Source organism: Camelus ferus, chromosome 3 (genome assembly GCF_009834535.1).
Source record: "Camelus ferus isolate YT-003-E chromosome 3, BCGSAC_Cfer_1.0, whole genome shotgun sequence".
In the NCBI taxonomy this organism is placed as follows: domain Eukaryota; kingdom Metazoa; phylum Chordata; class Mammalia; order Artiodactyla; family Camelidae; genus Camelus; species Camelus ferus.
The window spans coordinates 79,740,550-79,765,290 of NC_045698.1; the positions used below are offsets into that span (position 1 = coordinate 79,740,550).

General features: G+C 40.5%; 1 protein-coding gene across 1 annotated transcript in view; it reads left to right on the forward strand.

Moving 5' to 3' along the window:
- LVRN (laeverin) overlaps positions 1-9,066 on the forward strand; it is a 57,416-nt gene extending 48,350 nt beyond the window's left edge. Inside the window, exons 19-20 of the mRNA XM_032476543.1 lie at positions 3,541-3,616; positions 7,417-9,066. Coding sequence (XP_032332434.1) covers positions 3,541-3,616; positions 7,417-7,557 — 217 coding nt within the window. The 3' untranslated portion in view covers positions 7,558-9,066. The remainder of the gene's footprint in view (positions 1-3,540; positions 3,617-7,416) is intronic.
- Positions 9,067-24,741: the final 15,675 nt, after the last annotated feature.

Here is a 24,741-nt window from a genome sequence, read left to right on the forward strand (position 1 = left end):
ATCTGCCTTCTTGCTCCTGGAATCATTGTGCCCGAGGTTGTTCACTTTAGCTACACTCCTTGACTGTCTTCTTCCAGAGCATCCTGCTGAACAATCTAGTAGCAATTCTGAAATTAAAATGATGAGAGAACAAGTTCTTTAAGAAAAGTGTGATGATCTGCCTGAGGACCCAGCCTGTAATCACCACAGGCTGGCACCTCTGCTCCTTCTGATGCACTGCCTGGCCCTGAGGGAGACCCAGCTTCACAGCCGTCCCAGGCTCAGTGCTCAGTAGTGCCTGGCCCTTGGTGTGCACTTGTATGTGTTAAGGATTGTTCATATTGTTGTTGTGGCTCAAGGTGACATGGCACCTGTCAGTCCTAGACCTCATCCACACTCAGACAGGTGAGCCTAAGTGCACCTCAGACACTTTCTAATATAGCAGAGCTTTGCAGTCACTTGGAGTGGCTAATACACCTCAAGACTCTCAAGCCCACCTACCCCTTGAAAATCAAAATCTGACAGAATAGAGAGCAAAATCTATACCTTTCACTGGCCCCCCAGATGACTCCAGTATAGTTTAACATGGAACCAGTTGACATTGGATTAAAAAATTACCTAAGGCTGCATTGCTCAACATGATAGCTACTGGCTAACATATGGCCATTTAAATTTAAATGAATTACAATGAAATAAAATTTAAAATTCGGTTCCTCAGTTGTGCTCACCTTGTTTTAAGTGCTCATTGTGGCCAGTAGCTACCATCTTGGACAGCTCAGGTCGAGAACATTTCTATCATTGAGAGAATTTAGCTGGGCTGCACTGTTCTAAGGGGTAAAACAGCCCCTCAGCTCATCTTTCCTCTCTTTTTATACCATACACAGCACATGTAAGTAATTAAGCCCTCCAAATGGCTTTGAACAACCCATGGGAAAGATTGCTCTTAATTTAAGTGTACTTTAATTTTTATTCCTCAGAAGAATTTTTTTCTGCCTTTAGAGAGCAGGAACATGTTTGCAACGCTCTCTAAAAAGTCCATTGTCTAGCAACTTATGTAAATGATCTAGGTGTATTAAACAAGAATATAGAAGGAATTCCTTTAAAAAAAAAAAAAAAAGAACACTTTAAATGGGTATTTAATTATCCCCAAGAAGTTCTTAGAATTATATATGCATTCACTATTAACCCTGGCTTAAATTTTTTTATCTTTTATCGACAAAATGCCATGCTCATAAAATAGATGCCTTCTCTGTTAATGGTAAGTTCATCTCAGTTCACTCCTCTTGGACATTCTGCTAAAAGAAGTCTTTGAGACTTAAATAAATTTCCTTTCTACAAATAATCCTTTTTTATTTTTAGGATTCAATTTCTAGTCACCAGTCTTGCTGAATTTTGCAAATGATTTTGAATAGACAATGATAATATATACAGGTTGTTAAGAGGAAATAAAAGTTCAGATTAATAATTAAACTGTTCTATACATTTAAAATGGCACAGGAATGCTTACTTTATTCTTTGTACATCAGAATATTTACTTATCATTTATTAAACAGTTATATCTGGCATGAATATCTGTATGTCACCAGTCTTCATAAAATGATAAAGATGGTATGAAAGTATAAGTAAACACATGCTATGACAAATTAAATTTTATATGATTTAAGTGAAAAGGATGTATTCTGAATTTGCTAAAATGTGACTGATTACTAGCAAGTTAACTTTGAAATTGGTGTTTTTCCAGTATGTTCTGCTGAACATTATTCATGGAAGACACTGATAACTCTTCTGTGAACAAGTAGCCCAGCCAGTTTGGAAACTGTCCATTTTAACTTCCGCTTTTGTAAATTCACAGGATATGTTAGCATCATAAAGCTTTAAGAAGCCCTTCAGAAGGAAATCTAGCATCTAGCCCAGCATCTAATAGCTGTAGTCCTACTATGTACTGTATATGCTGATGTAAACAAAATGTCATTCTGCCAGGAGATCACTTGTTCCAAGAGAAACACAGATGAGAACCTAAATTCTCCAGCCCTCTCATCTGGAACTGGAGCCAGACCAACACCTGGTTATCATGTGCCTATTAACATTTAGGCCTTGCTTTCCTTTTGTTCAGTACTATTTCAAAGAGATTGTTGTCTGAACGACACATCATCTGTCTCAAAAGTACCTCCTCTTGAAACCTTTGAGAACAAGAAAGAATGAACTGTGCCAGGCATCCTGATAGGGGCTTCAACATACATCACCTCATTTAATCTCTACACCAATGCTTCTAACTATATGTTTTCCCCCATTTTTACAATTTATAAGTTTCCCCAAGATGACCTCAAACCCAGCCCTGCCTCTAGGGTAATCTTTCTCCCATATCTGGTAGAAAAATCACACGTTTAGCAATGTAGGTAGTTTTCTTCTGTTTTCTACTTTTTTTTTTTTTTTTTAATTTGGAACTCAGTTTCTTTGCCAATTCTGTCAAATTTCTTGAGTCATTTCCCAAGCTTTTTATACCTGGCCAACAAAAATGAAGCACTAAGAAATATTTCCTCTTTCCCCATAGAAACAGATTTGCTTGCCTGAATTAGATGTAGACTGTCTCTTGTCCTCCACTTTGCTGAAGCAGACACAGCCTGAGTTACAGCTGGGAGCTTAAAAAGGACAAAAGCAAACATGCCCTCACCTTTGTCTGCATATTATGCCAACAATAACTCTTATAATTTTTAAATTCAAGTGCACATTTTTGAAGTAAATCAATTGTGTGTATTAACTATCAACTATCCCCAAGACAGAATGGTAGTTTTTCAACCCTTTCTTGTTCAGCCCATTATATTAACCCTATTTTAATTTTCTTTCTTTTTCAATGCATCCAAAAATCTTTCTTTACTTTTTTAACTACAGCAACGCTTTGAGCAGGTATGTATCTGCTGTTTTTCCACAGCAACACTTCATGGCTGGTTTTCAGACATTCTCGTTGAATATTCGAGGTCACTAAGCTAAAGGGGAAATTTCAGTTATGGTACCCATTTGAGGGCACTTAAAGAAGGCCAGAGTACTCAGCCTTCAGGGAGCACCAACATTTTGAGAATCTCTGAAGACATGGATCCTCTTTCCAAAAAGCATATACAAATACAAAATTTCAAATAAGTTTTTAGAGTATTTTAGAGTTTCTGAAATTGGTTGTCTATTAACTGCATTTTTTTAAGGGGCATACTTTGAATATTTCCTTATTCTCTTATAATGTTCTTAATCTGGGGTATGTGACATCTATTCTATCTCACGTAAAAAGATTTTAAAAAGTTGTTACTGTTTTAAGAACTTTTTACATTTAAATAAAACTTTTAGAACTATGTGTTTCACAAATCAGTAACTACAAATATTTCTTTGTGCTAATAGGCTTTTCTACAGAAAAGATTTTTCTATTAAAAGATGAAGCTAACCTAGTTCGTAAGTGATTTTGCTTAGATTTGGGAGGAAGGAATAATAGGGATTGTGTACTCAGCATTTATCTGCTGTGTGGCTTTATCTTGCAAAACATTTCCCACCCCTGATTAGCATCTTGTTGCTTTGTAGGTATGGAACAAAGTTGTTGGTTTCTCTAGTATATGTAATAGGAAGAACCATAAGCACAGATTTACAGATCACAGAGGTAAGTACTACAGATATTGTGAATTATAATGGTAATTTAGAAATGATTTTTTGTGTAATTCAATTTGCTAAAATTAAAAACAATATGCTTATCTGAATTGTTACATTCTGGGCTCCACTGGTGCTATTATCACTGTGCAGGAAATATTTCTTCATTCTATCTTGCTCCTGAAATAGAGACCATTCTGGTTCATGGAGGGTTGGACTTCACCCTTTCTCACCTAAATCACTGCAGGAGACTATGGCCCCGGCTCCCTGGCCCAGGCTGGTCTTCCCTCCATCCCATTCCTCTCTTTGCTGCCTTGCCCCCAGAGCTTCCGTAACTCATTGTTTTTAGAAGAAATTTAAAAATCTTTTCCTCGGCACATGAGGCCCTTCATAATCCGGCCCTTGCCTTACTTCCTAGCTTCACTTGTGCCCACTTCACAACCAGCTGTCAGAGGGTAAGAGAGACAGGCACACTCTTCCTCTAGCTATACTGTGCCACTTACAGAATTTCCTAAATTATTGTGTTATTGCACATTCTCCAGATTTCAGAAACTCTCTACCTTCTATCTCGGGTGTCCACCTCCTGCCTGTCCTTGCCTGGAAAATTCCTCATCATCCTTCAAGACCTTGCTCCTACCACATAGTCTAGGAATGTTTCGATTAACTGACTTACACACTCTCCTCCTCCACGCTCCCAAATCATCCTATGAAGAGCTTTATCATAGCGCCGACCACATTATACTGTAATCACTGCGTGAATATGTCTGTGCTCTGAGGCTATAATGAGCTCCCTGAGGACCGACACCCTAATTTAGTCACATATCTCTTGGAGAACCTCACATGGGGTTCGCCATTTCTAGGCTCTGCTTTCTTCAGGCTGAACCTCCTCTTAGGCAGGCTTTCCCCACATCAAGCTAAGCACAGCTGCAGGCTTGTGTGACCCTTCCCACCCTCAGAGGCCGAGGGAGGAACCCCTTCTCACCCAGCCTCAACTTCCGGACCTGAAGACAGGACTCTGACTGGTTCGACTTGAGTCACATGCACCAATCACCGTGTCCAGAAGAACTGACGAACTCTGATTGGCCTGGCCTGAGTCGTGTGCCCGCCCCATGCAAACCACAGGCACCGGGAATAGGGGAGGGATAGTTCTGGAAAGGAAAGAAGGATCGTATAACCAGAAATTAGACTGAGGCAAGAGCAAATGTCTGCAAAAAAGCCACACACAAAGTAAAACAAGAATAAAACACAAATGTAACCTCTACACACCCAGTGGCATGGGTAAAATTAGAAAGATTCACAATACCGAACACTGGCCAAGACGGGAAGAAACTGGGACTCTCTTATCCTGCTGGTGGGAATGTAAAGTGGTACAACCACGTTTGGACACAGGCAGGTTGGTCGGTTGGTCTTTTTTAACGCTAGACACATAGGACCTAATAAGTCTATTTTTTAAGTTTTTACTCAAGAGAAATGAAAACCTACATCCACACAAAGACTTGTGCTTGAGTGTTCATAGCAACTTTATTCACATTAGCGAGAACTGGAAACCATCCAAATGTCCATCAGTTGGTGAATGGATAAGGAAAACGTAATATATCCACACAGGGACTACTACCCCGCAATTAAAAAAAAAAAAAAAAAGGGCACAGGTTCGTGTAGCAACATGGATGAATCTCAAGATGGTTCTGATGAATAAAAGAAACTGGACGCATTCTAGGAAATGCAAATTAATCTATAGTGACAAGAGGCAGGTCAGTGGTTGGGGGGACAGAGGGAGGGATGAACTGCAAAAGGGCCTGAAGAACTTTTTGTGGGTGATGGAAATACCCTGTTTCTTGATTGTGGCTGTGGTTTTCCAGGCGTATACAGTGGTCAAAACTCACTGACTTGTACACTTTAAGTGGATACAGTTAGTTATACCTGATTATGTCTTGCTGATGTTGATTAAAATTTTTAAGAAAATTACATGAGTGAAAATGAAACACCAGCGCCTAGAACTATATTAATAAGATCAGAAATGGCCTGTGTAATAAGAACGGAAAATCAACTCCCCAACCCCAGCAAGTGAACAAATAGATGTTTAGGTGGTAAATGCCTGAAATTTGACCTTAGCAAAAAAAGGAGAAACAGTTATGGAGCTGTTACTAGGAGACGGACAAAGAACTGGAAATTCCTGAAAGAATTACCTTTATTTGGGTTTTTATCAGGGATTCCCTGGACAGAGTGAGGGGCACACCCAAAAATATCAGAACAAAAGCTCCAAGGATCAAAATTGAGTTTGTGCTGATATCTTCAAAAGTACAGTAGTTCATCTCTGTCCCTACAGAACCCAGTAAAGTTTTATTGTTGGTGTTTAATGAATGAAGTTTGTATGACTTAAGCAATCCTCAAAGTTCCAAAACTTTATACTCACTGATAGTTCATTAAAAAAATGGAAAAATGCTCATTGGTAGAGCACATGCTTAGCATGCACGAAATCCTATGTTCAATCCTCGGTATCTCCAATTAAAACATAAATACAATAAAAAAACTTTTTTAAATTTTTAAATGAAAAAATGGATTTAGCAGTGGTTAAATTATTGCAACTTCGAAAACAAGTAGATTAGCTACTGTGAATATCCTTGTCAAAAAACTATTAATGTCCAATAGTTCTACTAGAGTGTATCAGTTCCCATGATAATAACGAAAATAATTACTAAAAAAGAAAATGAAAAGAGTCACATGAATCCCTTCTCCCTCCACACCAGCACAGTCTTAAGACAGTCTCCGAATCTCTTACTCTGCTCTTTATACTGCCCCCTGCTGGAGCCTGGCTTCACTCATGCTCTCAAGCACTCGTGAAGCCCCACCCACAGTCCCACAAGCCAGCGCTCCCCTCCCACCCACGGTAGGTACACGATCGTGGGCACAGGACCAGAATGGTGCGGCTGACCTGTGGCTCCCACTGCCTGGCAGGTGTGGGAGAGCGTGGGAGGTTTGTTCCTGGTTCCTTAACCTACTTTTTCGCAGAATTGCAGAATTCGCAGAATTTTCTTTTGCATTGTTGTTAGGCTTGCCAGCCCTATTACTACTTAATTTCAAGTACATTACGGTTTAAGTGACCTTTCATGGGACGGTAGGGTACACTATCATTTTATGGTAATATGTGTTCTGAGTTCTAATCCAATGACAGCACAATAGACTTTTGGAATGTAACTTATTCATCACTTGGGGTCTGGCTTGTATGTAATATTGCAGCAGATGTTCCAGTAGCTGAATGACCTGATTCCATGAAGGAATTCAGCCAATGGGTGAATCCACTATAAACATTCTTAAATAAAGGATAACATTTGTGAAGACATGGATATTGGGTACCAGTTTTGGGCTTTGGAAGTTGCAAAGTTTCTTTTATATATATACATTGTTTTCATTTAAAATTTTTTTATTTTATTGAGTTTTTTTTCTCTTTTCTTTCTTTTTTTTTTTAAATAGAGGTACTGGTGATTGAACCCAGGACCTCCAGCATGCTAAGCATGCACTCTACTACTGAGCTATAGTCCACCCTCCCCTCCACCCCCTGCAAAGTTTCTTTTGAGATAATAGATCTCACTCTATTGCTGTCCACAAGTCTTGTATATCTAATATGCATTCAGTAAATGTTTACTGAGCACGTACTATGTGCTTTGGGGAATAGAGCAGTGAGTAAAATAGACACATTTCTACTTATCCCAACTGTTACCACCCATTTGCACGAGCCTGTCATTGACATGAACCTTGTCTTGCTGTGTCTGAGTGAGAAGTTCGATGGCACTGACTGTCTCTTTGTCCTTCCAGCTGCAGCAGTTTTGTAGTCATATGTTGGAGGAGCACCAGAGACTCACAGTTCACGCCCAATTACAGACAATAAAGAAGGACAATCTGAAAAGCAAAGAGCGAAATGCCAGGATAGCTGCGTGGCTCCGGAAAAACACCTAACTTAGCGGGGACTCTCGGCACTCCTCTGGCGTATTATAATGTGCTCACAGTGTTATCCTCCAATCCCCTGTGAGTCTGGAAAAGCACACGTTTTGTGATTGTATTTCAGTCACATTTACTACTCAGAGTCCCGTTCTCCCCATGTTGTCACACTTGGCTGTGAGGCACTCTCTGGGTGAGAGGGGGAGGCTGAGTGATGGCTGAGGATTTTGCCAACATTGCTGTATTTCTGGGGGAGATTTTGCTTCACGTTGGGCTATAAACCACATAATTTACTTTAAATGCCTTGTAAAAACAAATTTACCTTAGAGAGCCTTGCTTTTTCTGTTGTGAAGGCCAGTGGAATATTACATCATTGGCTAAATAAGCACATTCTTCTCTGAGGGAAATACCGATTTGCAATACTCTAGGGTTTATTTAAAAGAGTAATGTACAAATAACACAACAGTATAAAGAAACAGAGACTAGAAAAGCAGCAATCGCTAGAAGACAGAAAAGCCAAAGACATGCAGGTTTGAAAAAGAAGAAACAGACAATTGTATGAGCCATGTTAAGTGCCCCAAAGGCAAGAAATGTGTCTTCTCCTTTCCCACCCACCTCTCCCCAGTGCCTGCTTCCACGTGCCACACTTTTCTGGCTACTGAACTTTAAGGTGTCACAGAGAGGCCCAGGACTATAGGATCCACGAAGTGCCCTTAGGGTCACTGCTGCAGAGGTCAGATGGAGAGCAAGGCTGTGCCCTGAAAGCTCTTGACTATGCAGATCACCTGTGGGAAGGACACTCTTTCAGCCAAAATTTAGCAGCAAAAATAATGATGTCAACAGACAATAGCAATTATGGGCTAATTTCCAACGCAAATGGAAATGGTCAAATAGAAATAGAACTAAAAGACTCACCAGAGCATGATCTTTACAGCTTTGCACTCAGGGCATTAAGTTCGAAATGTGGTTTCATTTGGCCAGATTGAAGCTGCTTGTAGTTTGGACAACGTTAAACCTTTTCATCAATCACAATGTGTGGAATTAGCTCAGTTTTGTCACCCCTGAATTAATCAGGACAGCTAAGGCAAATCATCCAACTCGATTTTGTGTGTTTACAATTTAATTCTTGTTTTAATTTTGATTTTGCTTTTATAGAATGGAAATAAAAACTACAGATCTCCTATCTACCTCAAAGTAAAATTGTAAAGCTTAAGGAATATATCAATTAAAAGCCTTTAATATGTTATATAAACTCAAGGCACTAATATGATCTAACGCTTTTTTTCCCCCTCTGTCTTGTGTAAGTTAATGCAGCCACAAATTAAAATGCAATACCAAAGCTCACTTCCATATTCACTTCACAAGAAGATACTCCCTGAGTGGGGCTGGGAGGCCACGGGACTTGGCCATGAGGACAAATCAAAGCACAGTCTGTTCAGACTTGACCTTTGATCATAGGTCAGAGAGATTTTTCTTTAAATTTGGCAATTTAAAATTTAAGCAATAAAATAGCCCCATGTCTTCAAATGGTTATGTGTGATTTCTTCCTGTGTTTTCTTACACGTTTGTTCTGTGTTTCCTGTATTTCCTCCCATCAGTCTTATCTTTAGAAAGCCATGTCACGTGTCCTCTCTGCTGCTTTCCCCTCCCTCTCCTTTGGGCTCCCCTGTCTTCTTTCTCCCTTTCCAGTAACCTCTACCTTCCTTCTGCCTGGCTGTCCCGGTCCCCTATTTTTGATCATCCCAGTCTCCTGTGCTCTCATTCTACCAAGTGCACTTGGAGGCTGACACTCGGCGCACCCAGCACCTCTGATGCCTGTTATCAGGTGATGCCAAGTGCTGATTCTACCAACGGAGCACACTGGGCTCCTTAGACCATTGGTCAACAATTAAAGTCCTGCTATAGCTTTGCTTCCATAGTAATTAAACAGTACCGAAAGTGTTTATCCAAAATCAAATGTCCAAATATTTGGTTAATACTACTTCCTATAACTATGAACAAGAATTTTGAATAATGTTCATCTTTTCTTATTTGGATGAAGCTGGTTACTCCAGGTAAGCATTACACTTTATTGTATTGTACCTTATACTTTCTTAGTATGTTCTGTATGTAGTATTGTGTCATCTGCAAACAGTGACAGTTTTACTTCTTCCTTAATATTCTTTCTTTATCTTTAGTTTTTGCCATTTTAACTACAGTGTGTCTTGGTTTGGTCCTTTTTGGGTTGATCTTGTGTGTGACTCCTTGTGCTTCCTGGACTTAGATGTCTATTTCTTCCAGTTCAAGAAGTTTTCAGCTATTATGTCTTCAAATATGTTCTCTGCTCCTTCCTGTCGCTCCTTCTGGGACCTCTATAGTGTGAATGTTAGTATGCCTGATGTTGTCCCAGAGGTCTTTTAAGCTGTCCCCATTTTTAAAAATTATTTTTCCTTTTTTCTGTTCAGTTTTGAGTGATTTCCACTGCTCTGTCTTTGAGTTTACTGAACCAATCCTTTGTATCATCTAATTTACTATTGATTCCTTCTAGTGTATTTTTTATTCCAGTAATTGTATTCTTCAGCTCTGTTTGATTCTTCTTTATATTTTCTAACTCTTTGTTCAATTTCTCATTGTGTTCATTCATTCTTCTCCTGAGTTCTTTGAATATCATTATGATCATTACCTTCAAGTCTCTATCCGTTACTTGACTTATCTCCAATTCACTTAGTTCTTCTTTGGGGGCTTTATCTTATTCCTTTATTTGGAACATATTCCTCTGTTGCCTCATTTTGCACAATTTGTTGTCTTTATTTATTTATTGTTTGGTGGGGGTGGGTAATTAGATTGATTGATTTTTTTTTAACAGAGGTACTGGGGATTGAACCCAGGACCTCATGCATGCTAAGCATGTGCTCTACCACTGAGCTGTACCCTCCCCCACGTTATTTTTATTCTTATGTATTTAGAAGGTTGATTACATTTCTTGATCTTGGAGAAGTACCCTTATGTAGGAAACATCCTACGGGGCCCAGTAGCTCACTCACCTCTGGTCACCAGTGCTTTATGTGCTAGGTGTGCCCCCTACGTGGGCTGCATGGATCCTTCTGTTGTGGCAGGCTGACGACTGTGCGTGCAGTGGTAGGAATGGCTGGCCCTCGGTTGGATGCTTGGCTCTGCCTTGTATGGAGGCTGCCAGCCACTGGTCCGGGGGGCTGGGTCCTGATATGGTTGGCTGTGTGGCCAGGGGAGTCGGAGTTCTAGTGCCAGCCCACTGGTGGGTGGATCCAGGTCCTGGGGTGGCTGGCTGCTGGGTCAGGGTTCCTGCAGCCAGTTCTGTCTGCTTGTGGGAGGGGCTGTGCTTGCAGGGTCTGGGGTGTCCCAGAACTGGTGTCAGCCTGCTGTTGGGTGGGGCTGTGGCCCAAGATATCATGAAGTGGTGCCGGCCTGCTGGTGTATGGGCCAGGTCTTGACACAGCTGGCTGTGGGGCCTCAGCGGGCCTGGAGCTTGTGTCTGCCCACTCATGTGTGGGGCCATGAGCCCAGAAGGTCCCTGAGCTGATTTCTACCCACTGGTGGTTGAGGCCAGGTCCCAGGTCTAATGCCGGCCCACTGATGGGCAAATCCGGGTCCTGGAGTCTCTAGCTGTGGGGCTTCAGGGGTCCCGGGGGCGGGCTAGTGCCAGCCCTCTGGAGGTTGGGGCTGAGTCCTGGCATGGCTAGGGGTTCAGGGAGCCCTTCAGCAACCTGCCTGCTAACGGGTGGGGCTGTGTCCCTGACCAGCGAGCTGTGTGGCCCGGGGCATTCCAGGTCTGGCAGACCGGCCGGTGGGCGGGGCAAGTCCCAGCACTAATGGGCTGGGGGGGAGGAATCGGAAATGGCGCTTGCCAGCACCAGGGTCCAAGCCGATGGATGAGCGCCTACAAATGGCTGCCGCCAGTGTTTGTGCCTCCAGGGTGAGTCCCATTTGCCTCCTGCCTCTCCTGGAGGCTAAGATCAGCAAGTGGGTCTGACTGAGGCTCCTTTCAAAATACCGCTCCTGCCCTGGGTCCTGGAGAGTGAGATTCTGTGTGGAGTCTCTATTTCCCATAGCCCTTTGGCGCTCCCAAAAGTAAGCCCTCTGGCCTTCAAAGCCAAGTGTCCTGGGGGCTCATCTTCCCAGTGCAGGACCCCTGGGCTAGGAAGTGCAGTGTGGGGCTTGGACTCCTCAGTTCCCGGAGAGCACCTCTGTAATTGCGATTCTCCTCTCGTTTGCGGGTCGCGTACCCCGGGGGTGGGGGATGGGGCCTGACTAAACCGCGTCTCCACCGCTCCTACCCGTCTCGTTGCTCCGTCTTTATGTTTAGTTGTAGAAGACCTTTCCTGCTACTCTTCAGATTATTCTCATTGATAGTTGCTCTGTAAGTAGTCGTAATTTTAGTTGACTGTGGGAGGAGGTGAGCTGAAGGTTTTCCTATTCAGCCATCTTGGCCACTCCTCTGCTTCTGTTTTGTTTTGTTTTGTTTGTTTATTTGTCTTGCTTTTTAGATTCCACATATGAGTGAAATCATATGCTATTTGTCTTTCTCCATCTGACTTATTTCACTTAGCATCATATCCTCTGGGTCGATTCATGTTTTCGTAAATGGCAAAATTCCATTCTTTCTTAAGGCTAGTGTTCCTTTGAATATATACACCACATCTTTTTTAATTCATTCATCTCTCATTTTACACTTAGATTTCTTCCTTATCTTGGCTATTGTAAGTAATGCTACATTGAACATAGGGGGTATATATCTTTTTGAATTAGTGATTTTGTTTGCTTTGGAGAAATAACCAAAAGTGGAATTGCTGGGTTGTATGGTAGTTCTATTTTTACTTTTTTAAGGAAACTCTGTACTGTTTTCTACAGTGGCTGCACCAATTTACATTCCCACCAAGAGCGCGTGAGGGTTCCCTTTCCTCCACATTCACAGCAACGCTTATTATTTGTTCTTTTTGATAATAGCCATTCTGACAGGTGTGAGGTGCTATCTCGTTGTGCTTTTGATTTGCATTTCCTTGATGATTAGTGATGTTGAATATCTTTTCCTGTGCTTGTTGGTCATCTGTATGTCTTTGGAAAAATGTCTATTCAGGTCCTCTGCCAATTTTTTTAACTGAGTTGCTTGGGTTTTTTTGGGTTTTTTTGTTTGTTTGTTTTGTTTTGTTGATGTTGAATTGTATGAGTTCTTTGTATATTTTAGATATTAACCTCTAATCAGATATATCATTTGCAAATATCTTCTCCCCTTCAGTAGGAGGCCTTTTCCTTTCGTTGACAGCTTCCATCACTGTGCAAAAGCTTTTTAGTTTGATGCAGTTCCATATGTTTATTTTTGCTTTTGTTTCCCTTGCCTGTGGAGACATCCAAAAAAATATTGCTAAGACTGGTATCAAGAGCATACTGCCAATGTTTTCTCCTGGGGGTTTCATGGTTTCAGGTCTTACTCTTGAGTTTTTAATCCATCTTGAGTTTATGTGGTGTGAGACAGTAGTCCAGCTTGATTCTTTTGCAGTAGCTGTCCAGTTTTTCCTACACCATTTATTGAAGAGATTGTCTTCCCCCCTGTTTATTCTTGCATCCTTTTGCATAGATTAGTCGACAATATGAGCACACATCCCAAATTTTAGAGAAAATACACTCATTTCATATAAGTTCAGAGAGGAGTTATAACCTACCCAACTCAAAGTAGTATAATATGGTAAAGACATGGTCACAGAACACATGCCTTTTGAGTGCCTCTAAGTGTGATTACTGAGCTATGTGCTATATGTACTTTATCTCATCCTCAAAACAACCCTATGAGGCAGTGGATCCTTTAGGATCCAGTCAGAAAAAAAAAAAAAGAAACCAGACCAGTTTTTTGTTTTTTTTATTGTTTGTCTTACCAAAAATATTTTACTGTCAGGGACTTGTAACACAGATATTAAAGAAAGAAAAAAGCAAAAGAACCTCATGGTATAGCCAGGAAGGAGTTCTTACCCTTAGGGCTGGAGAATATGGGGCAAAGTTTGGAGTGGCTAGAATGCAGAAGCTTGGACTAGGAAGTACAGTATTTTCTGTTTGGATTGAGTCCACCCAGATGTCCCCATTCCAAAGCTCAGGGTCTCACTCCTTCCCAGTCAATGTCCCAACTGGCATGGCTGTGAATTCAACTTGCATTGTAATGATGCCTCCTGCAGAGTGGCTACAAGAATGGAGAGATTTTTTTTTTAGAACTGCCTTTGAAGTCCTCTGGTTCTCTGACCGCACCTTGAGCTGGTCATTTTCTTTCTGTAAGAATCCAGCTAGCTCAGAAATAGCCATCCCATCCCGCAGCCTTGCAGTCACAGTGGTTAAACACAGCAGCCACTGGGTCCCCAAATGCACTTGCTTCAGTATGTGATTATCTGATTAATCATGGTGGCACTAGGGGTTGGCCCTGTGTTCAAGGCCAAGGGTATAATTAAACCTAATCTCAGAATCCCACCTTGAGTCCATTTCCTGGGAGTTGGCTGGTATCAGCCAAGGTCCAGCCAGGAAAACAGAAACCAGATCAGCTTTTTGTCACTGAGAGAACTTATTGGAAGGAATTGGTATACAAGGAACTGAAAAGGCCAAAGAGTAACACTGAGACACCACCAAGATAGGAACCGCAAGAAACAGCTAGCACTCCAGGGCCAGCAAAGGAGGAGGTAGCGTTATTAGAACCCAGGGGCTGGTTCTGCTGTGTCAGAAGCTCAGAGGAGGTGCCAGGCAGGGCTGGGATCCAGACCTTGAGGAGGAGGTTGGCTTCACAGGTGCTGATGCCTTAGGAACTCAGAGGAGGGCCCCCTGGAGCTGAATCCAGACATCTCAGGAGGGGGCTCTGGGCAGCTGGGGCTGGTATCTCTGAGGGGACACATTAGGCTTGGTCTCAGGGACTGAGGATAGGGTGCGGGTGGGGCCCTGAAAGCTGGAATCCAACAGCCACTGGCAGGAGGAAGGATCATGAGGTGATGCTGGTAGAACCAAGAAGCAAACAGGAAGGAACAAGCCTGCCTCTTTCCTCCTCCATCCTTCCCTTGTCCCTCAGTGCCCCCTGTTGGCAGAGTTTGCAAAATTGAAATGTGGTTTGCAGAGTCCTGACATTACACAGCAGAGAATAAAAAGGTGGATTTGGAACTGAGAGACAATGGCTTAATAACCAACTCAAGTTAGTGTAATTATTCTGATTTTAATACATGGGGAAACAGGCTTAAGGCCACAGTGGTGAGAGAGACAGAAGTTAGAATTTAAGACCAACTCTGTTTACTGCCAAACCCCATTTTACTTTGTATTTTTCTTTTACCTGTCAATTGCTGAGAAGCCTTGGTGAAAGCTTTTAATCCACACACACCTACAGTAAACCAGAAATAAATAAACCACCTTTTGGAAATAATACGCAGTGCTTCATGTAGAAATGGCCATTTGAATAAAGGAAAACTTTTTAAGAATGATTTTTTAAAGTTATATTTGGATTTGTATTGAAAAGAAACTTTGGATTAATGCATTTAAATAGGTTGTTGCTTTTACTTTTCAAACATTATTTAGATAGATTTTTATGGAATTGTAAAAGTTCTAAAAAAAAAAAAAGAAACCTGGCTTCATGCTGTCGCATCACTACTTGTTATGGTTTATAACTGCATTTAAGAAGGATAGACAGGAAGCACAGTCTAAGGATATTTTATTGGTATAGATAAACTTTATTGATGCAGAGGAATATGCTAATATTACCCAAGAATGTGCTTATATTACTCATGAAATGCTGAATTCTTATAGTTTTCATAAACCATAAAAAGGATCAAAAATGATTTTAAATCATAAATCATAAAATGGATTTCAGTGAATCCCAAGTTAAATACATTAGAAATTAAATGCAATATAATAATTCTAATTGCAGATGTCAAATTTGTGGACTATATTAGTGTTGAACTTGTTGACACATTTTGAATGTTCTTATTGATTTTATTTCTTTTAAAGGCAATTAATGGTGGGGTTTTTTTTTTTTTTTGGTTTTTATACATGTTTCAATTTCAAATTGGAAACTCCTTTAAGTGTCCCTTTTCTCAGTATTAAAGTGGAAGTATTGCACTGCATTAGTGGTTCTCTGTAGGGCTTCTTGGAAGTATTTAAATGTTTTCTGGATTGCATAGCTGTTGATTAAGTAGTAGCCAATTTCTTGATTAGGCAGAGGCGGGGGAGCTTGAAGAAAGAGACGTCTAGGATGGCTCTTGTCCCCAGTCTCCAATTAGGATAGATCCAGTTTTGTTGACTTCATATATTGAGGTTTATTTAGAGAAAAATCTGAAAAAACACGGTGTGAAAACTGATGGACTACATGATCTGCAAAGCCCTTTCCAGGTGTGACATCACGTTGACGTCTAGCTTGTTCATTCCTCAAGAATCTTCTACGTAAAGCATCTTGCTCTGCAGCCTCTGCAGGTTCCACACATCCCCTCTTCAAGCGCCCCCTTGCTTACCTCTGAGAAGTCTCACCTTTGGCGGTAGAAGTGGTCAAAGTAATTGCATTTGATGGACACGAAAATTCTAGAGCCTTTTGATCGATCCTGGGTCACTAAGAAACATGACGTCTACGCGATCTTTTTGAAGTAGTAAGGGTTATTTTTTTGTCTATTTTTCTGGATTAAGGTTTTGCGCCATCTGCTGGACTGATTTATTTTGCACATACTACAAGAGAACTGTAATTTGTTCTCAGAAGTTATCTTTTAAAATATTTATTAATACTTTAAAAATGGTAAAATACATGTTTATTATAGGAAATGGGTAAATGTTGGAGATAGTAAAGCATAATACAAAGTTCAGAGATACCTACTATTAATATCTAGTGGTTTTTATTTACACACACAAGAACATGTTACCATTAGGTTTGGTTTGTGTTAAAAAAAAAAAAAACACAAGTTTGAGATCTACACTGGTTGATTTACGTTGTGGCAGGAGTAACAGGAGAGGACACAGCGCAGATACGAGTTTCACGGGGAGGGACTGCTCTCAGTCCCCGTTGCGTGTGAACCTTAAGGTTTGCTCTCCTTTCATGCAAGGCAGGGATCTTACCCCCCCCCCCCCCCGGCTTAACTGTGAAGAGTGGGATAGTGGTAGAGTTGGGGGAGTGGGTAAGACCTTGGGAAAAGTGCCTTATTGATAATTGCTCAAATTCACAGGGAACGGGTCCCCAAGTTGCTATTTCCAGTGGTAAACGTGGTGTCGCTCCTTTCTGTTAGTAAACGTACGTCGAGCCTCAATGTGTTAGGTGCTGTGACACATGCTATAGAAGGAAGAAGTCTTATAGACACTGCTTTGAGGCGAGAGAAGTCCCGTATGAGAGACAACTACGTAAATAACTGGCTGCAGCGCAAGCTTGGAAACACAAAAGCAGGGGTGCTTATCCCCCTTGGGCAACGGGACTGTGAGCAAAGCGTAAGTGGGCCCTGGAGGTGGCTTTGAGTAGCAGGTTCGTGGAAGGATGCAGTGACAATGAGGCTGGGAAGGCAGACCTGTGTTGTGTCATCAAAGGCTGAGGATCACGAAGCACCACCAAGGTGCTGGAGGAGGAAAGTGACACCGTGCAACAGAACTTGAAGAGAATAACTGAGGGCACAATTTGAGAAGATGTAGAGAAGGACTGAAGGCAGAGAAACCAGGTTAGGGTCCAAAGCTGGCCTGGTAACTGGGAGTAGGGGATGAAACAGAGATGAAAATTCCTTATGCAATGCACCTAGAAATCAGAGCACAATCAGGAAAACCACATCCCATGAATAATTACTGCTATAACGTAAAATATGGACCCAACTGTGAAAGAAATCTGAGCGCAAATATATAGTTCTGTGGATCTTTTAACAATATGCAGAACCTTCCAAAATGAAATAGCACACCCTGGGGGAAACTAGGAACCCTTTCCTTGCAAGTGATAGCCTCAGACAGGCTTCCAGCTTGCCCCTGGGACCCGGGAGACATCACGGAGTGACAGAGAAAACGGAGCAGAGTGTGGAGACGCACAGACAAGCCACACCTGCTGCTGGAGGGGTCGGACGGGGCAGGCAGGGTAGGTGGCAGTCAGTCCTCAGGTACTAGTCTTGATGAGTAAAAGGACCGGGGACATTCCAGGCATAATTGTACACCAGGAACACACGTGAGCCAGAAAGAATGGCCTCCATGCAAAGAACAGAGAAAACCAGAAAAGATCAGAATGGGACTTCTGCAAAGGCACTGGGAAAAAAATAACAAATAATTGATAAAGACTACGTAGCAAAACAAATACATCATAAAGCAGAAAAAAAAAATGGGAACAAACTTCTCCGTGGAATAAAAAACAATTAGAAAGCATTTCCTCTTTGAAACAAGAGATCAAATCAGAGATGGGACTCAAAAGAGGTGTAATAAAATGAGAGAAGAAGACAAAAAGTCAAGTGAACTGGCAGAGACAGACATGATGAGATTCCCATCCCCAAATGGTTCTATTAGACGCAAAAAAGGGAATAAAAACAGATGAGCTAAGCCTACATCTCAAGACAATAGAAAAAAAGTTAAAATATACCCAAAATAGAAGGACAGGAAATAGAAATGGAAAACATAAGAAAGAAAGACAGGCAGACAAAAGAAGAAAGGAAAGAAAGAAAGGGCTTTTCTTCGACAAGATGAGAAATGTTTGAGAGAGAAGTTAGAAATAAAAGGGGAGACATAATTACAGATGCAGTAGATATAAAAGAAAATTTCATGATTTTTACGAAAAGAATTATGTCAGTAAGTTTGAAAACTTGGAAGAAATGGTCCTAGAAAAATGTGATTTACTGAAACTGTCTCAAGAAGGGGAAAAATCCCTCTGGATTCTTATTTGGAATCTGCTTTTTTGACAATAATATGTGTATATCTTTTGTCCCGTCAACAAATACATTTCCATAGTATCATTTTAGTGTCTTCATTGTATTATAGAATTTTTATTTGATAAATAAGTCATTAAATTTTTACTTTCCCAACCTAGCAACTCTACAATTAGCAGCTAATACAAGATGCTAAACTTTTGCAAAGAGCTGTAGCTTTCCTTAGAAGAAATTCCACCAGGAGGAATTGCTGGATCAAAGATGCCTGTGTTAAAGCTTTTGTTACCTACCAAACGTCTGTGGTGTGATGGGAAGTCATTCCTGAAAGAGCGAAAGACAGGAACAAATTTAGGTACAGCAAATAGAAAATGTGTCCTGAGGATGGAGTAGTCCATGAAGTAATGTGTCCCGTGACATTAGTAAATCGAATTAGTAGAGCAGTGTTAGTATACTATTGATTATGTTCTAATAATAACAAATAAAAATGTTAATAAAAATAGTAAATAATAGTAAATATATAGTAAGAGTAGTAAATATAATAGTAATAATAGTAAGACAATTAAATCCTTTTAAAAAGAAGATTGTTCACCTGTACCACAGGTACCCTTATGCTGATGTCTGTTCAGGTAAGAAATTATGTAAAATCATTAATGGTTTTCCAAGATGGAGCTGTTGGGGGTCCTGAGGTTGCATAACTCTATTTATTCTTCCATTCCTTGCCTTATTTCATCTGCCCACCGGCCACCCTGCTTTTTGTCACTGGGGATGACATTTATTAAGAGTTCACATAAAAATACAGGTGCTGTTGCAGTGCATTTGGGGTTCAGCCTTATCGTACCCTGGACGACCTCTCCCGCCTCCTGCTAGCCCCTTCAGAAGCATGTAGACTTTCCCCTACATGAATCTCTGGCTTAGAGCAGCTCCATCTGCCTAGAATGCACTTCCCACTTCCTCTTACAGGCTTTTCCCTGTTCATTTTCTTTAAGATTAACTCAGTTGCCACCTCTCCTGGGGAGCCTTTCTTGATACCGCTCTTCCTGGGGAAAACCACTCCCTCCACTGGCCCTGGCAGTGTCTCGAGCCCTCGCGAGGCACATCTTGTATTTATTTGATTGTATGTCTCCTCCTACGAGACTTGAGAGCTCTTTAAAGAGATGAACCATGTCTTACTTGTTTTTCTGTCTTTCACAAAGTGCCTGGCCGCTAAGAGGTATTGAATCAGTGCTTCTAAGTGAATGATCCAGAGGATAGTAGTAATAGGTGCCAGTGAGCACCTCCAATAATGGAGCCACTGGTCCTGGCTCAGGTTATCACTTCATCCGCTTCTGGACCTTCGTGGTGATTTCCACCAGAAAGTCTGTCTTTTTGAAAGTGCAACTCATTACCATTCCACAATGTAACAGTACCGCAAGCAAATAATAATCACAGCAAACCTGCAGTAGTAGTCCCCAGACATTGAAGATTAGTCTCATTTGCATCTTTCCGATAGAGGGTTGGGTAAGTCCAGTAAGAGCCTGTTCAGTAGCTGATGAGAAGGATGCTAACATATTTAGGAAGGTGAAACTGGAGTCTCCTACTGCAGCCCCTTCCTCGATGCTCCTGACTCTCAAACTCAGTGACTTTTTAACTATTTCATAAGCCACACCCCACATCACATTGAGTTTATTAAAATTATTTGGCTATAAGTAACAAAGTTTCTTACATCCCCGTCTTTCTTACGTGAAGGGTGGTGTACTTTCTTAGATGAAGGGCAAATACTCTTGTACTGTTACTTTCACTCAGTGGTATATTCTGGAAGTCACTCTATGTGACTTTGTAGAGATTTCCTTATTCTTTTTTCACGGCTGCATGGTACTCTACGTTTATGGTACACATGGAGGTACCGCAGTCTGTTCAGCCACTCCCCTATGTATGGGCACTCCGATGTTTGGCATTTCAAAAAATACGACAGTGAGTAGGCTTATGAGTTGTGTTATTTGCAAAGTACAGTTGACCCTTGAGCAATGTGGCGGTTAGGGGTGCTGACTCTCTAAAATGACAAAAATCCGAGTCGAGATTATAGCTGGCCCTCCACACCCAGGGTTCCTCTGCATCCGAGGTTCCTCCACATCCACGGACTCAACCATCCATGGATCACATAGTACTGTAGTATTTAATACTGAAGAAAAAATTCCTCATGTAAGTGGACATGTGCAGTTCAAATCCATATTGTTCAAGGGTCAGCTCTACAGTGTGTATTCCAAATCCATATACAGATGGGTACAAACTAACAAAATAAATTAATATAACTCATGAACTTAAAGAATTTTACTATCCCAGAATTAAGAAGTAACCGAGGAATGTTTTAGTGTGTGAATCCTTAATTTGAAAAAGCAACCAATTTTAAATTACATAGCTCCAGAAAACCTGAGGACATCTGAAGGAAAAAAAATTATTTTTCTCATTAAAAGTCACGTCAAAGTGCAATAAATTGGGGACTAGCAAATTTAGCAAGGTATTATTAACTTAAAAAATACTCCATCTTTTAAGATTAAATTGTTATCTTTTTTTTTAATGATGTAAACTTCTGAAGATTTGCTAGTTAAACCATTAGTTTGAAAAGCTATTAGCATTTCCTTGAGAAACTTGGAAATAATACAGGCAAATTATTTTGTATAATTTATTTTCTTTTTAAAATTGAATAAATAAGAAGTAATAATTTTTGAACTTTTGACACACTGTTATTTCTTAGCACTTAAATTTGTTTTAAAAAGTTTTCAGTTGGGACTTTTCTTGTTTGATCACAGTCCTTAACCTTTAGAAGATTTTCCTCCATCTGTTTTTAAAAGGATTACTGCCCTTCCATTTGGCCCTTGATGTATCTGTTCCTTCTGTGACATCTTGTGTGACAAGATGAATGAAGAGTACCTTCTCCTGTTAAACGTGTAAGAACAAAGCCCAAGATTGGCCAAAGAATATATTTTTGTAGGTTGTGATTGACTGTGGAAAAGTCTGGCAGGATTTTTACCTGATTTGAGGTTTATCAATCCTTAATTGGCAAGAGAGAACGGCAATTCTTAAATAGCAAGATGACAAATTTTTGATGTGTAAAATTTACTCTCTGATCTCAAAACATATAGACTTTGCTTAATGGTTATAAAGTTCAGGTCAAACATACTTAATTTTGGTACCACCTTAAGGTTTTGCATTATTGCCAGATGGGTTGCAAACTCTTATAACTGGTGAAGATTTTGTTTCCTTTCCTTGTTTTTTGCAGCAAAAGTAATTAGGAATGAAATGGTGGTTTTTACCCTATAATTCACAAATAAATGAGGCAGGTATTAACCTGCCTGGGAAGTGGTTTTAATGACTCACAGCAGAATATCTGAGTCCTGGTGGCAGAAGACAATGGTTAGAGAGTTGTAATTTAGAGATTAATATATGTCTCAGACACAGCTTATAAAATAAACATGGCTTAGTTTTCTCTTGGGACAACAGTTTTTTCCTAAATGGTTTTTAACTTAAATATATATATACACACATATATATTTAATTAAAGTATAGCTGATATACAGTATTGTGTTAGTTTCTTGTGTATAGCATAGTGATTTAGTTATACATATATTTTATATATATCTTTCCATTTTCTTTTTTATTATAGGTTATTACAAGCTATTGAATATAGTTCCCTGTGCGTATTTTTGATATGCAATACTTAACTGTGTAATCTCAAAAACATAGCAGTTGCTTAATGGATATAAAGTTCAGGTCAAATATACTTAATTCCGGTGTCATCTTCAGGTTTTGCATCATTGCCAGGTGGGTTGCAAGCTCTTGTAACTGAAAATTTGTTTCCTCTCCTTGTTCTTTCCTTGCAAAGAACAAGGAGAGGAAACAAATCTTAATATATGTGTCTATAATGTGTGTATGTGTATAATATATATATAGTGCTATATACCATGAAGTATAAAAAATGCCTTTTGCGGCAACGTGGATGGACCTGGAGATTGTCATTCTAAGTGAAGTAAGCCAGAAAGAGAAAGAAAAATACCATATGATATCACTCACGTGGAATCTAAAAAAAGAAAAAAGAAGACACTAATGAACTTATCTACAAAAGAGAAACAGACTCACAGACATAGTAAACAATCTTATGGATACCAGAGGGTTAGGGGGTAGGAAGGGATAAATTGGGAGTTTGAGATTTGCAAATACGAACTAGTATATATAAAATAAATAAATTTCTTCTGTAGAGCACAGGGAACTATATTCAGTATGTTGTAGTAACCTATAATGAAAATGAATATCTGTATATATATATGTATGACTGAAACTTTACTCTGTACACCAGAAATTGATACATTGTAAACTGACTATACTTCAATTAAAAAAAAAAGCCAGGCAGCAATCTGGTGTTAACATGAGTTGAATGTCTGAAGTCGAGATATGCCACTGAGCAAGCAGTAGGGTCAGAACGTAAACTCTAGATTCTTTGCTTATTGCAGGTGGAGGACGGGTGAGCAGATGAACGATCATTCCCTGATTTCCTATGATTTTAGACAGACTCACAGTGGAAGAGCGAGTTAACGATCCCATCCACCCCCACACCCTCCGTTTTTCCCACCTCTCCTCCTCTCAGCCATTATTACACAAGCGTTAAACTATAAGAGCACCTTAGGGGCCTTATGACTTTTCCCCCAGAGGGTTCTGTGGTTTCTCAGCAAAACAAAGGGAACAAGGCAGTACGGTTTCTCTTTTGATCCAGTATTCTTCTCTTCTTTTTCATCCAACTTCAAGGTATGTGTACTTTCTCTTTACCACCCATCACTTCAGCTTGGCAAGGCGACTCTCATTAAGAAGTAGGCGGTACAAAGCTGTGGAAAATCATCGCTGGAAAGACACTTTTCAAATGATGCACTTAAACTCGATTCGCTCTGAGCCTGCTAGAGAGAGAAGAGGCAGAAGCCAGCCACAGAATGTTGACTCTGAATATATAGTGCCATATAATGTGTTGTAGTTAAGAGCAGAAGAAAACTGGGGTCCTTCTGTTGCAGTGTGGAGTGAAACAAAAATGAAAGCTAAGAGATGGGCAGAACAAGTCCTTCGGGACCTAAAAAAAAACAAACTCCACACTTGAAATTTGGGGTGAGTCATTGAGAAGTACGTTTATCAGGGAAGTGCTGCATGTATGTACCAGCGTAATGCTGAAAAGGCCCTGGTTGCTGGTCTCGTGAAAGAGTTTTCTTCCTTCTCTGCTTTCTTTTCCATCAATGGGGCCAACTAAACAGCCAAATTTTTGTTTTTTATAATCCTTCAAATTGCAAGGCAGAATTGAAAGGTATAATCCAGGAGATCCAAATTATAAATAAGGTGTGAGTAGAGAGACCCTCATGGGTGCTGATCTGTAACTGACCCAGACGAGCCTTTCAGGGGCTTTGGTATCAGGGCAACACCAGACTGCAGCCTTCCCGGCCTTAGAGAAAAAAGAAAAGAAAAAAAAGCAATGATGTAGTCACTCAGCCTATCAAATTGTCTGCTGAGTGCACTTCTTTTAAATATACGATATTATTTTAAATATACGATAGCTGTGTTCGCATTATTTTACATTGAGCCATAGAAGGGTGTGTTTGTGTGCGCACGTGCGCAGGCAAGTGCACGTGTGTTGGCAAATCCAGCAATAAAAGTGTCCCTAGGAATCTTTATACGTTGTGAATAAAGTTGTTCCTGAAGCGTTAACCATTGTTTATCTAAAAACACTCTCAAAGGCTTAAATCGAAATCACTTTTAATTCTTATGAACAAACGGTGATGGAGATTTTGCTGGAGATTGTGGAGCAGTTTTGTGGCTTTGAAAACAGCTGAATCAGCTGGGAGGCAGCAGCAAGGGAATGACTTAACTGATCCCCCGCACAGCAGTTGTTTCTCTTTACCAAATATGTCCCTGCTGGGGTTTGGTCACCTGTCGATTATCTCAGGGACCCGCCATTTTTAGCAAGTATGGGAACTGAGGCAAGAGACAGAATGAGATTAAAATAGCCTGACTCTCTACTACATGTGCTTTGAATGAAATTGTGTGTTTTCTGCTTCTAAATATTTTCTGAGGGGTGTCTGACAGATAGTGCCTCTGAGTAAACCGCTTTATCTGCTACTGAGGAAAAGTGGAGACCAACTTTTGAGCTAGAGTTTGAACATTTTTCTTCCTTGGATAATTAACTAGTGTCCTTAGGGAGAAAAGTAGGAAAAATACTCTGCTTATGCAAGACACAACCAGCTTACAGAAATTCAACTGCCCGGTGCTGGAGGCAGCCAGAAGATAAGAAAGGGTAAGTGCTTCAAGTGTGAGTCACTTTTTTGCTGCCCTTCGTTCGATGACCTGCGCCTCACAGTGGGCA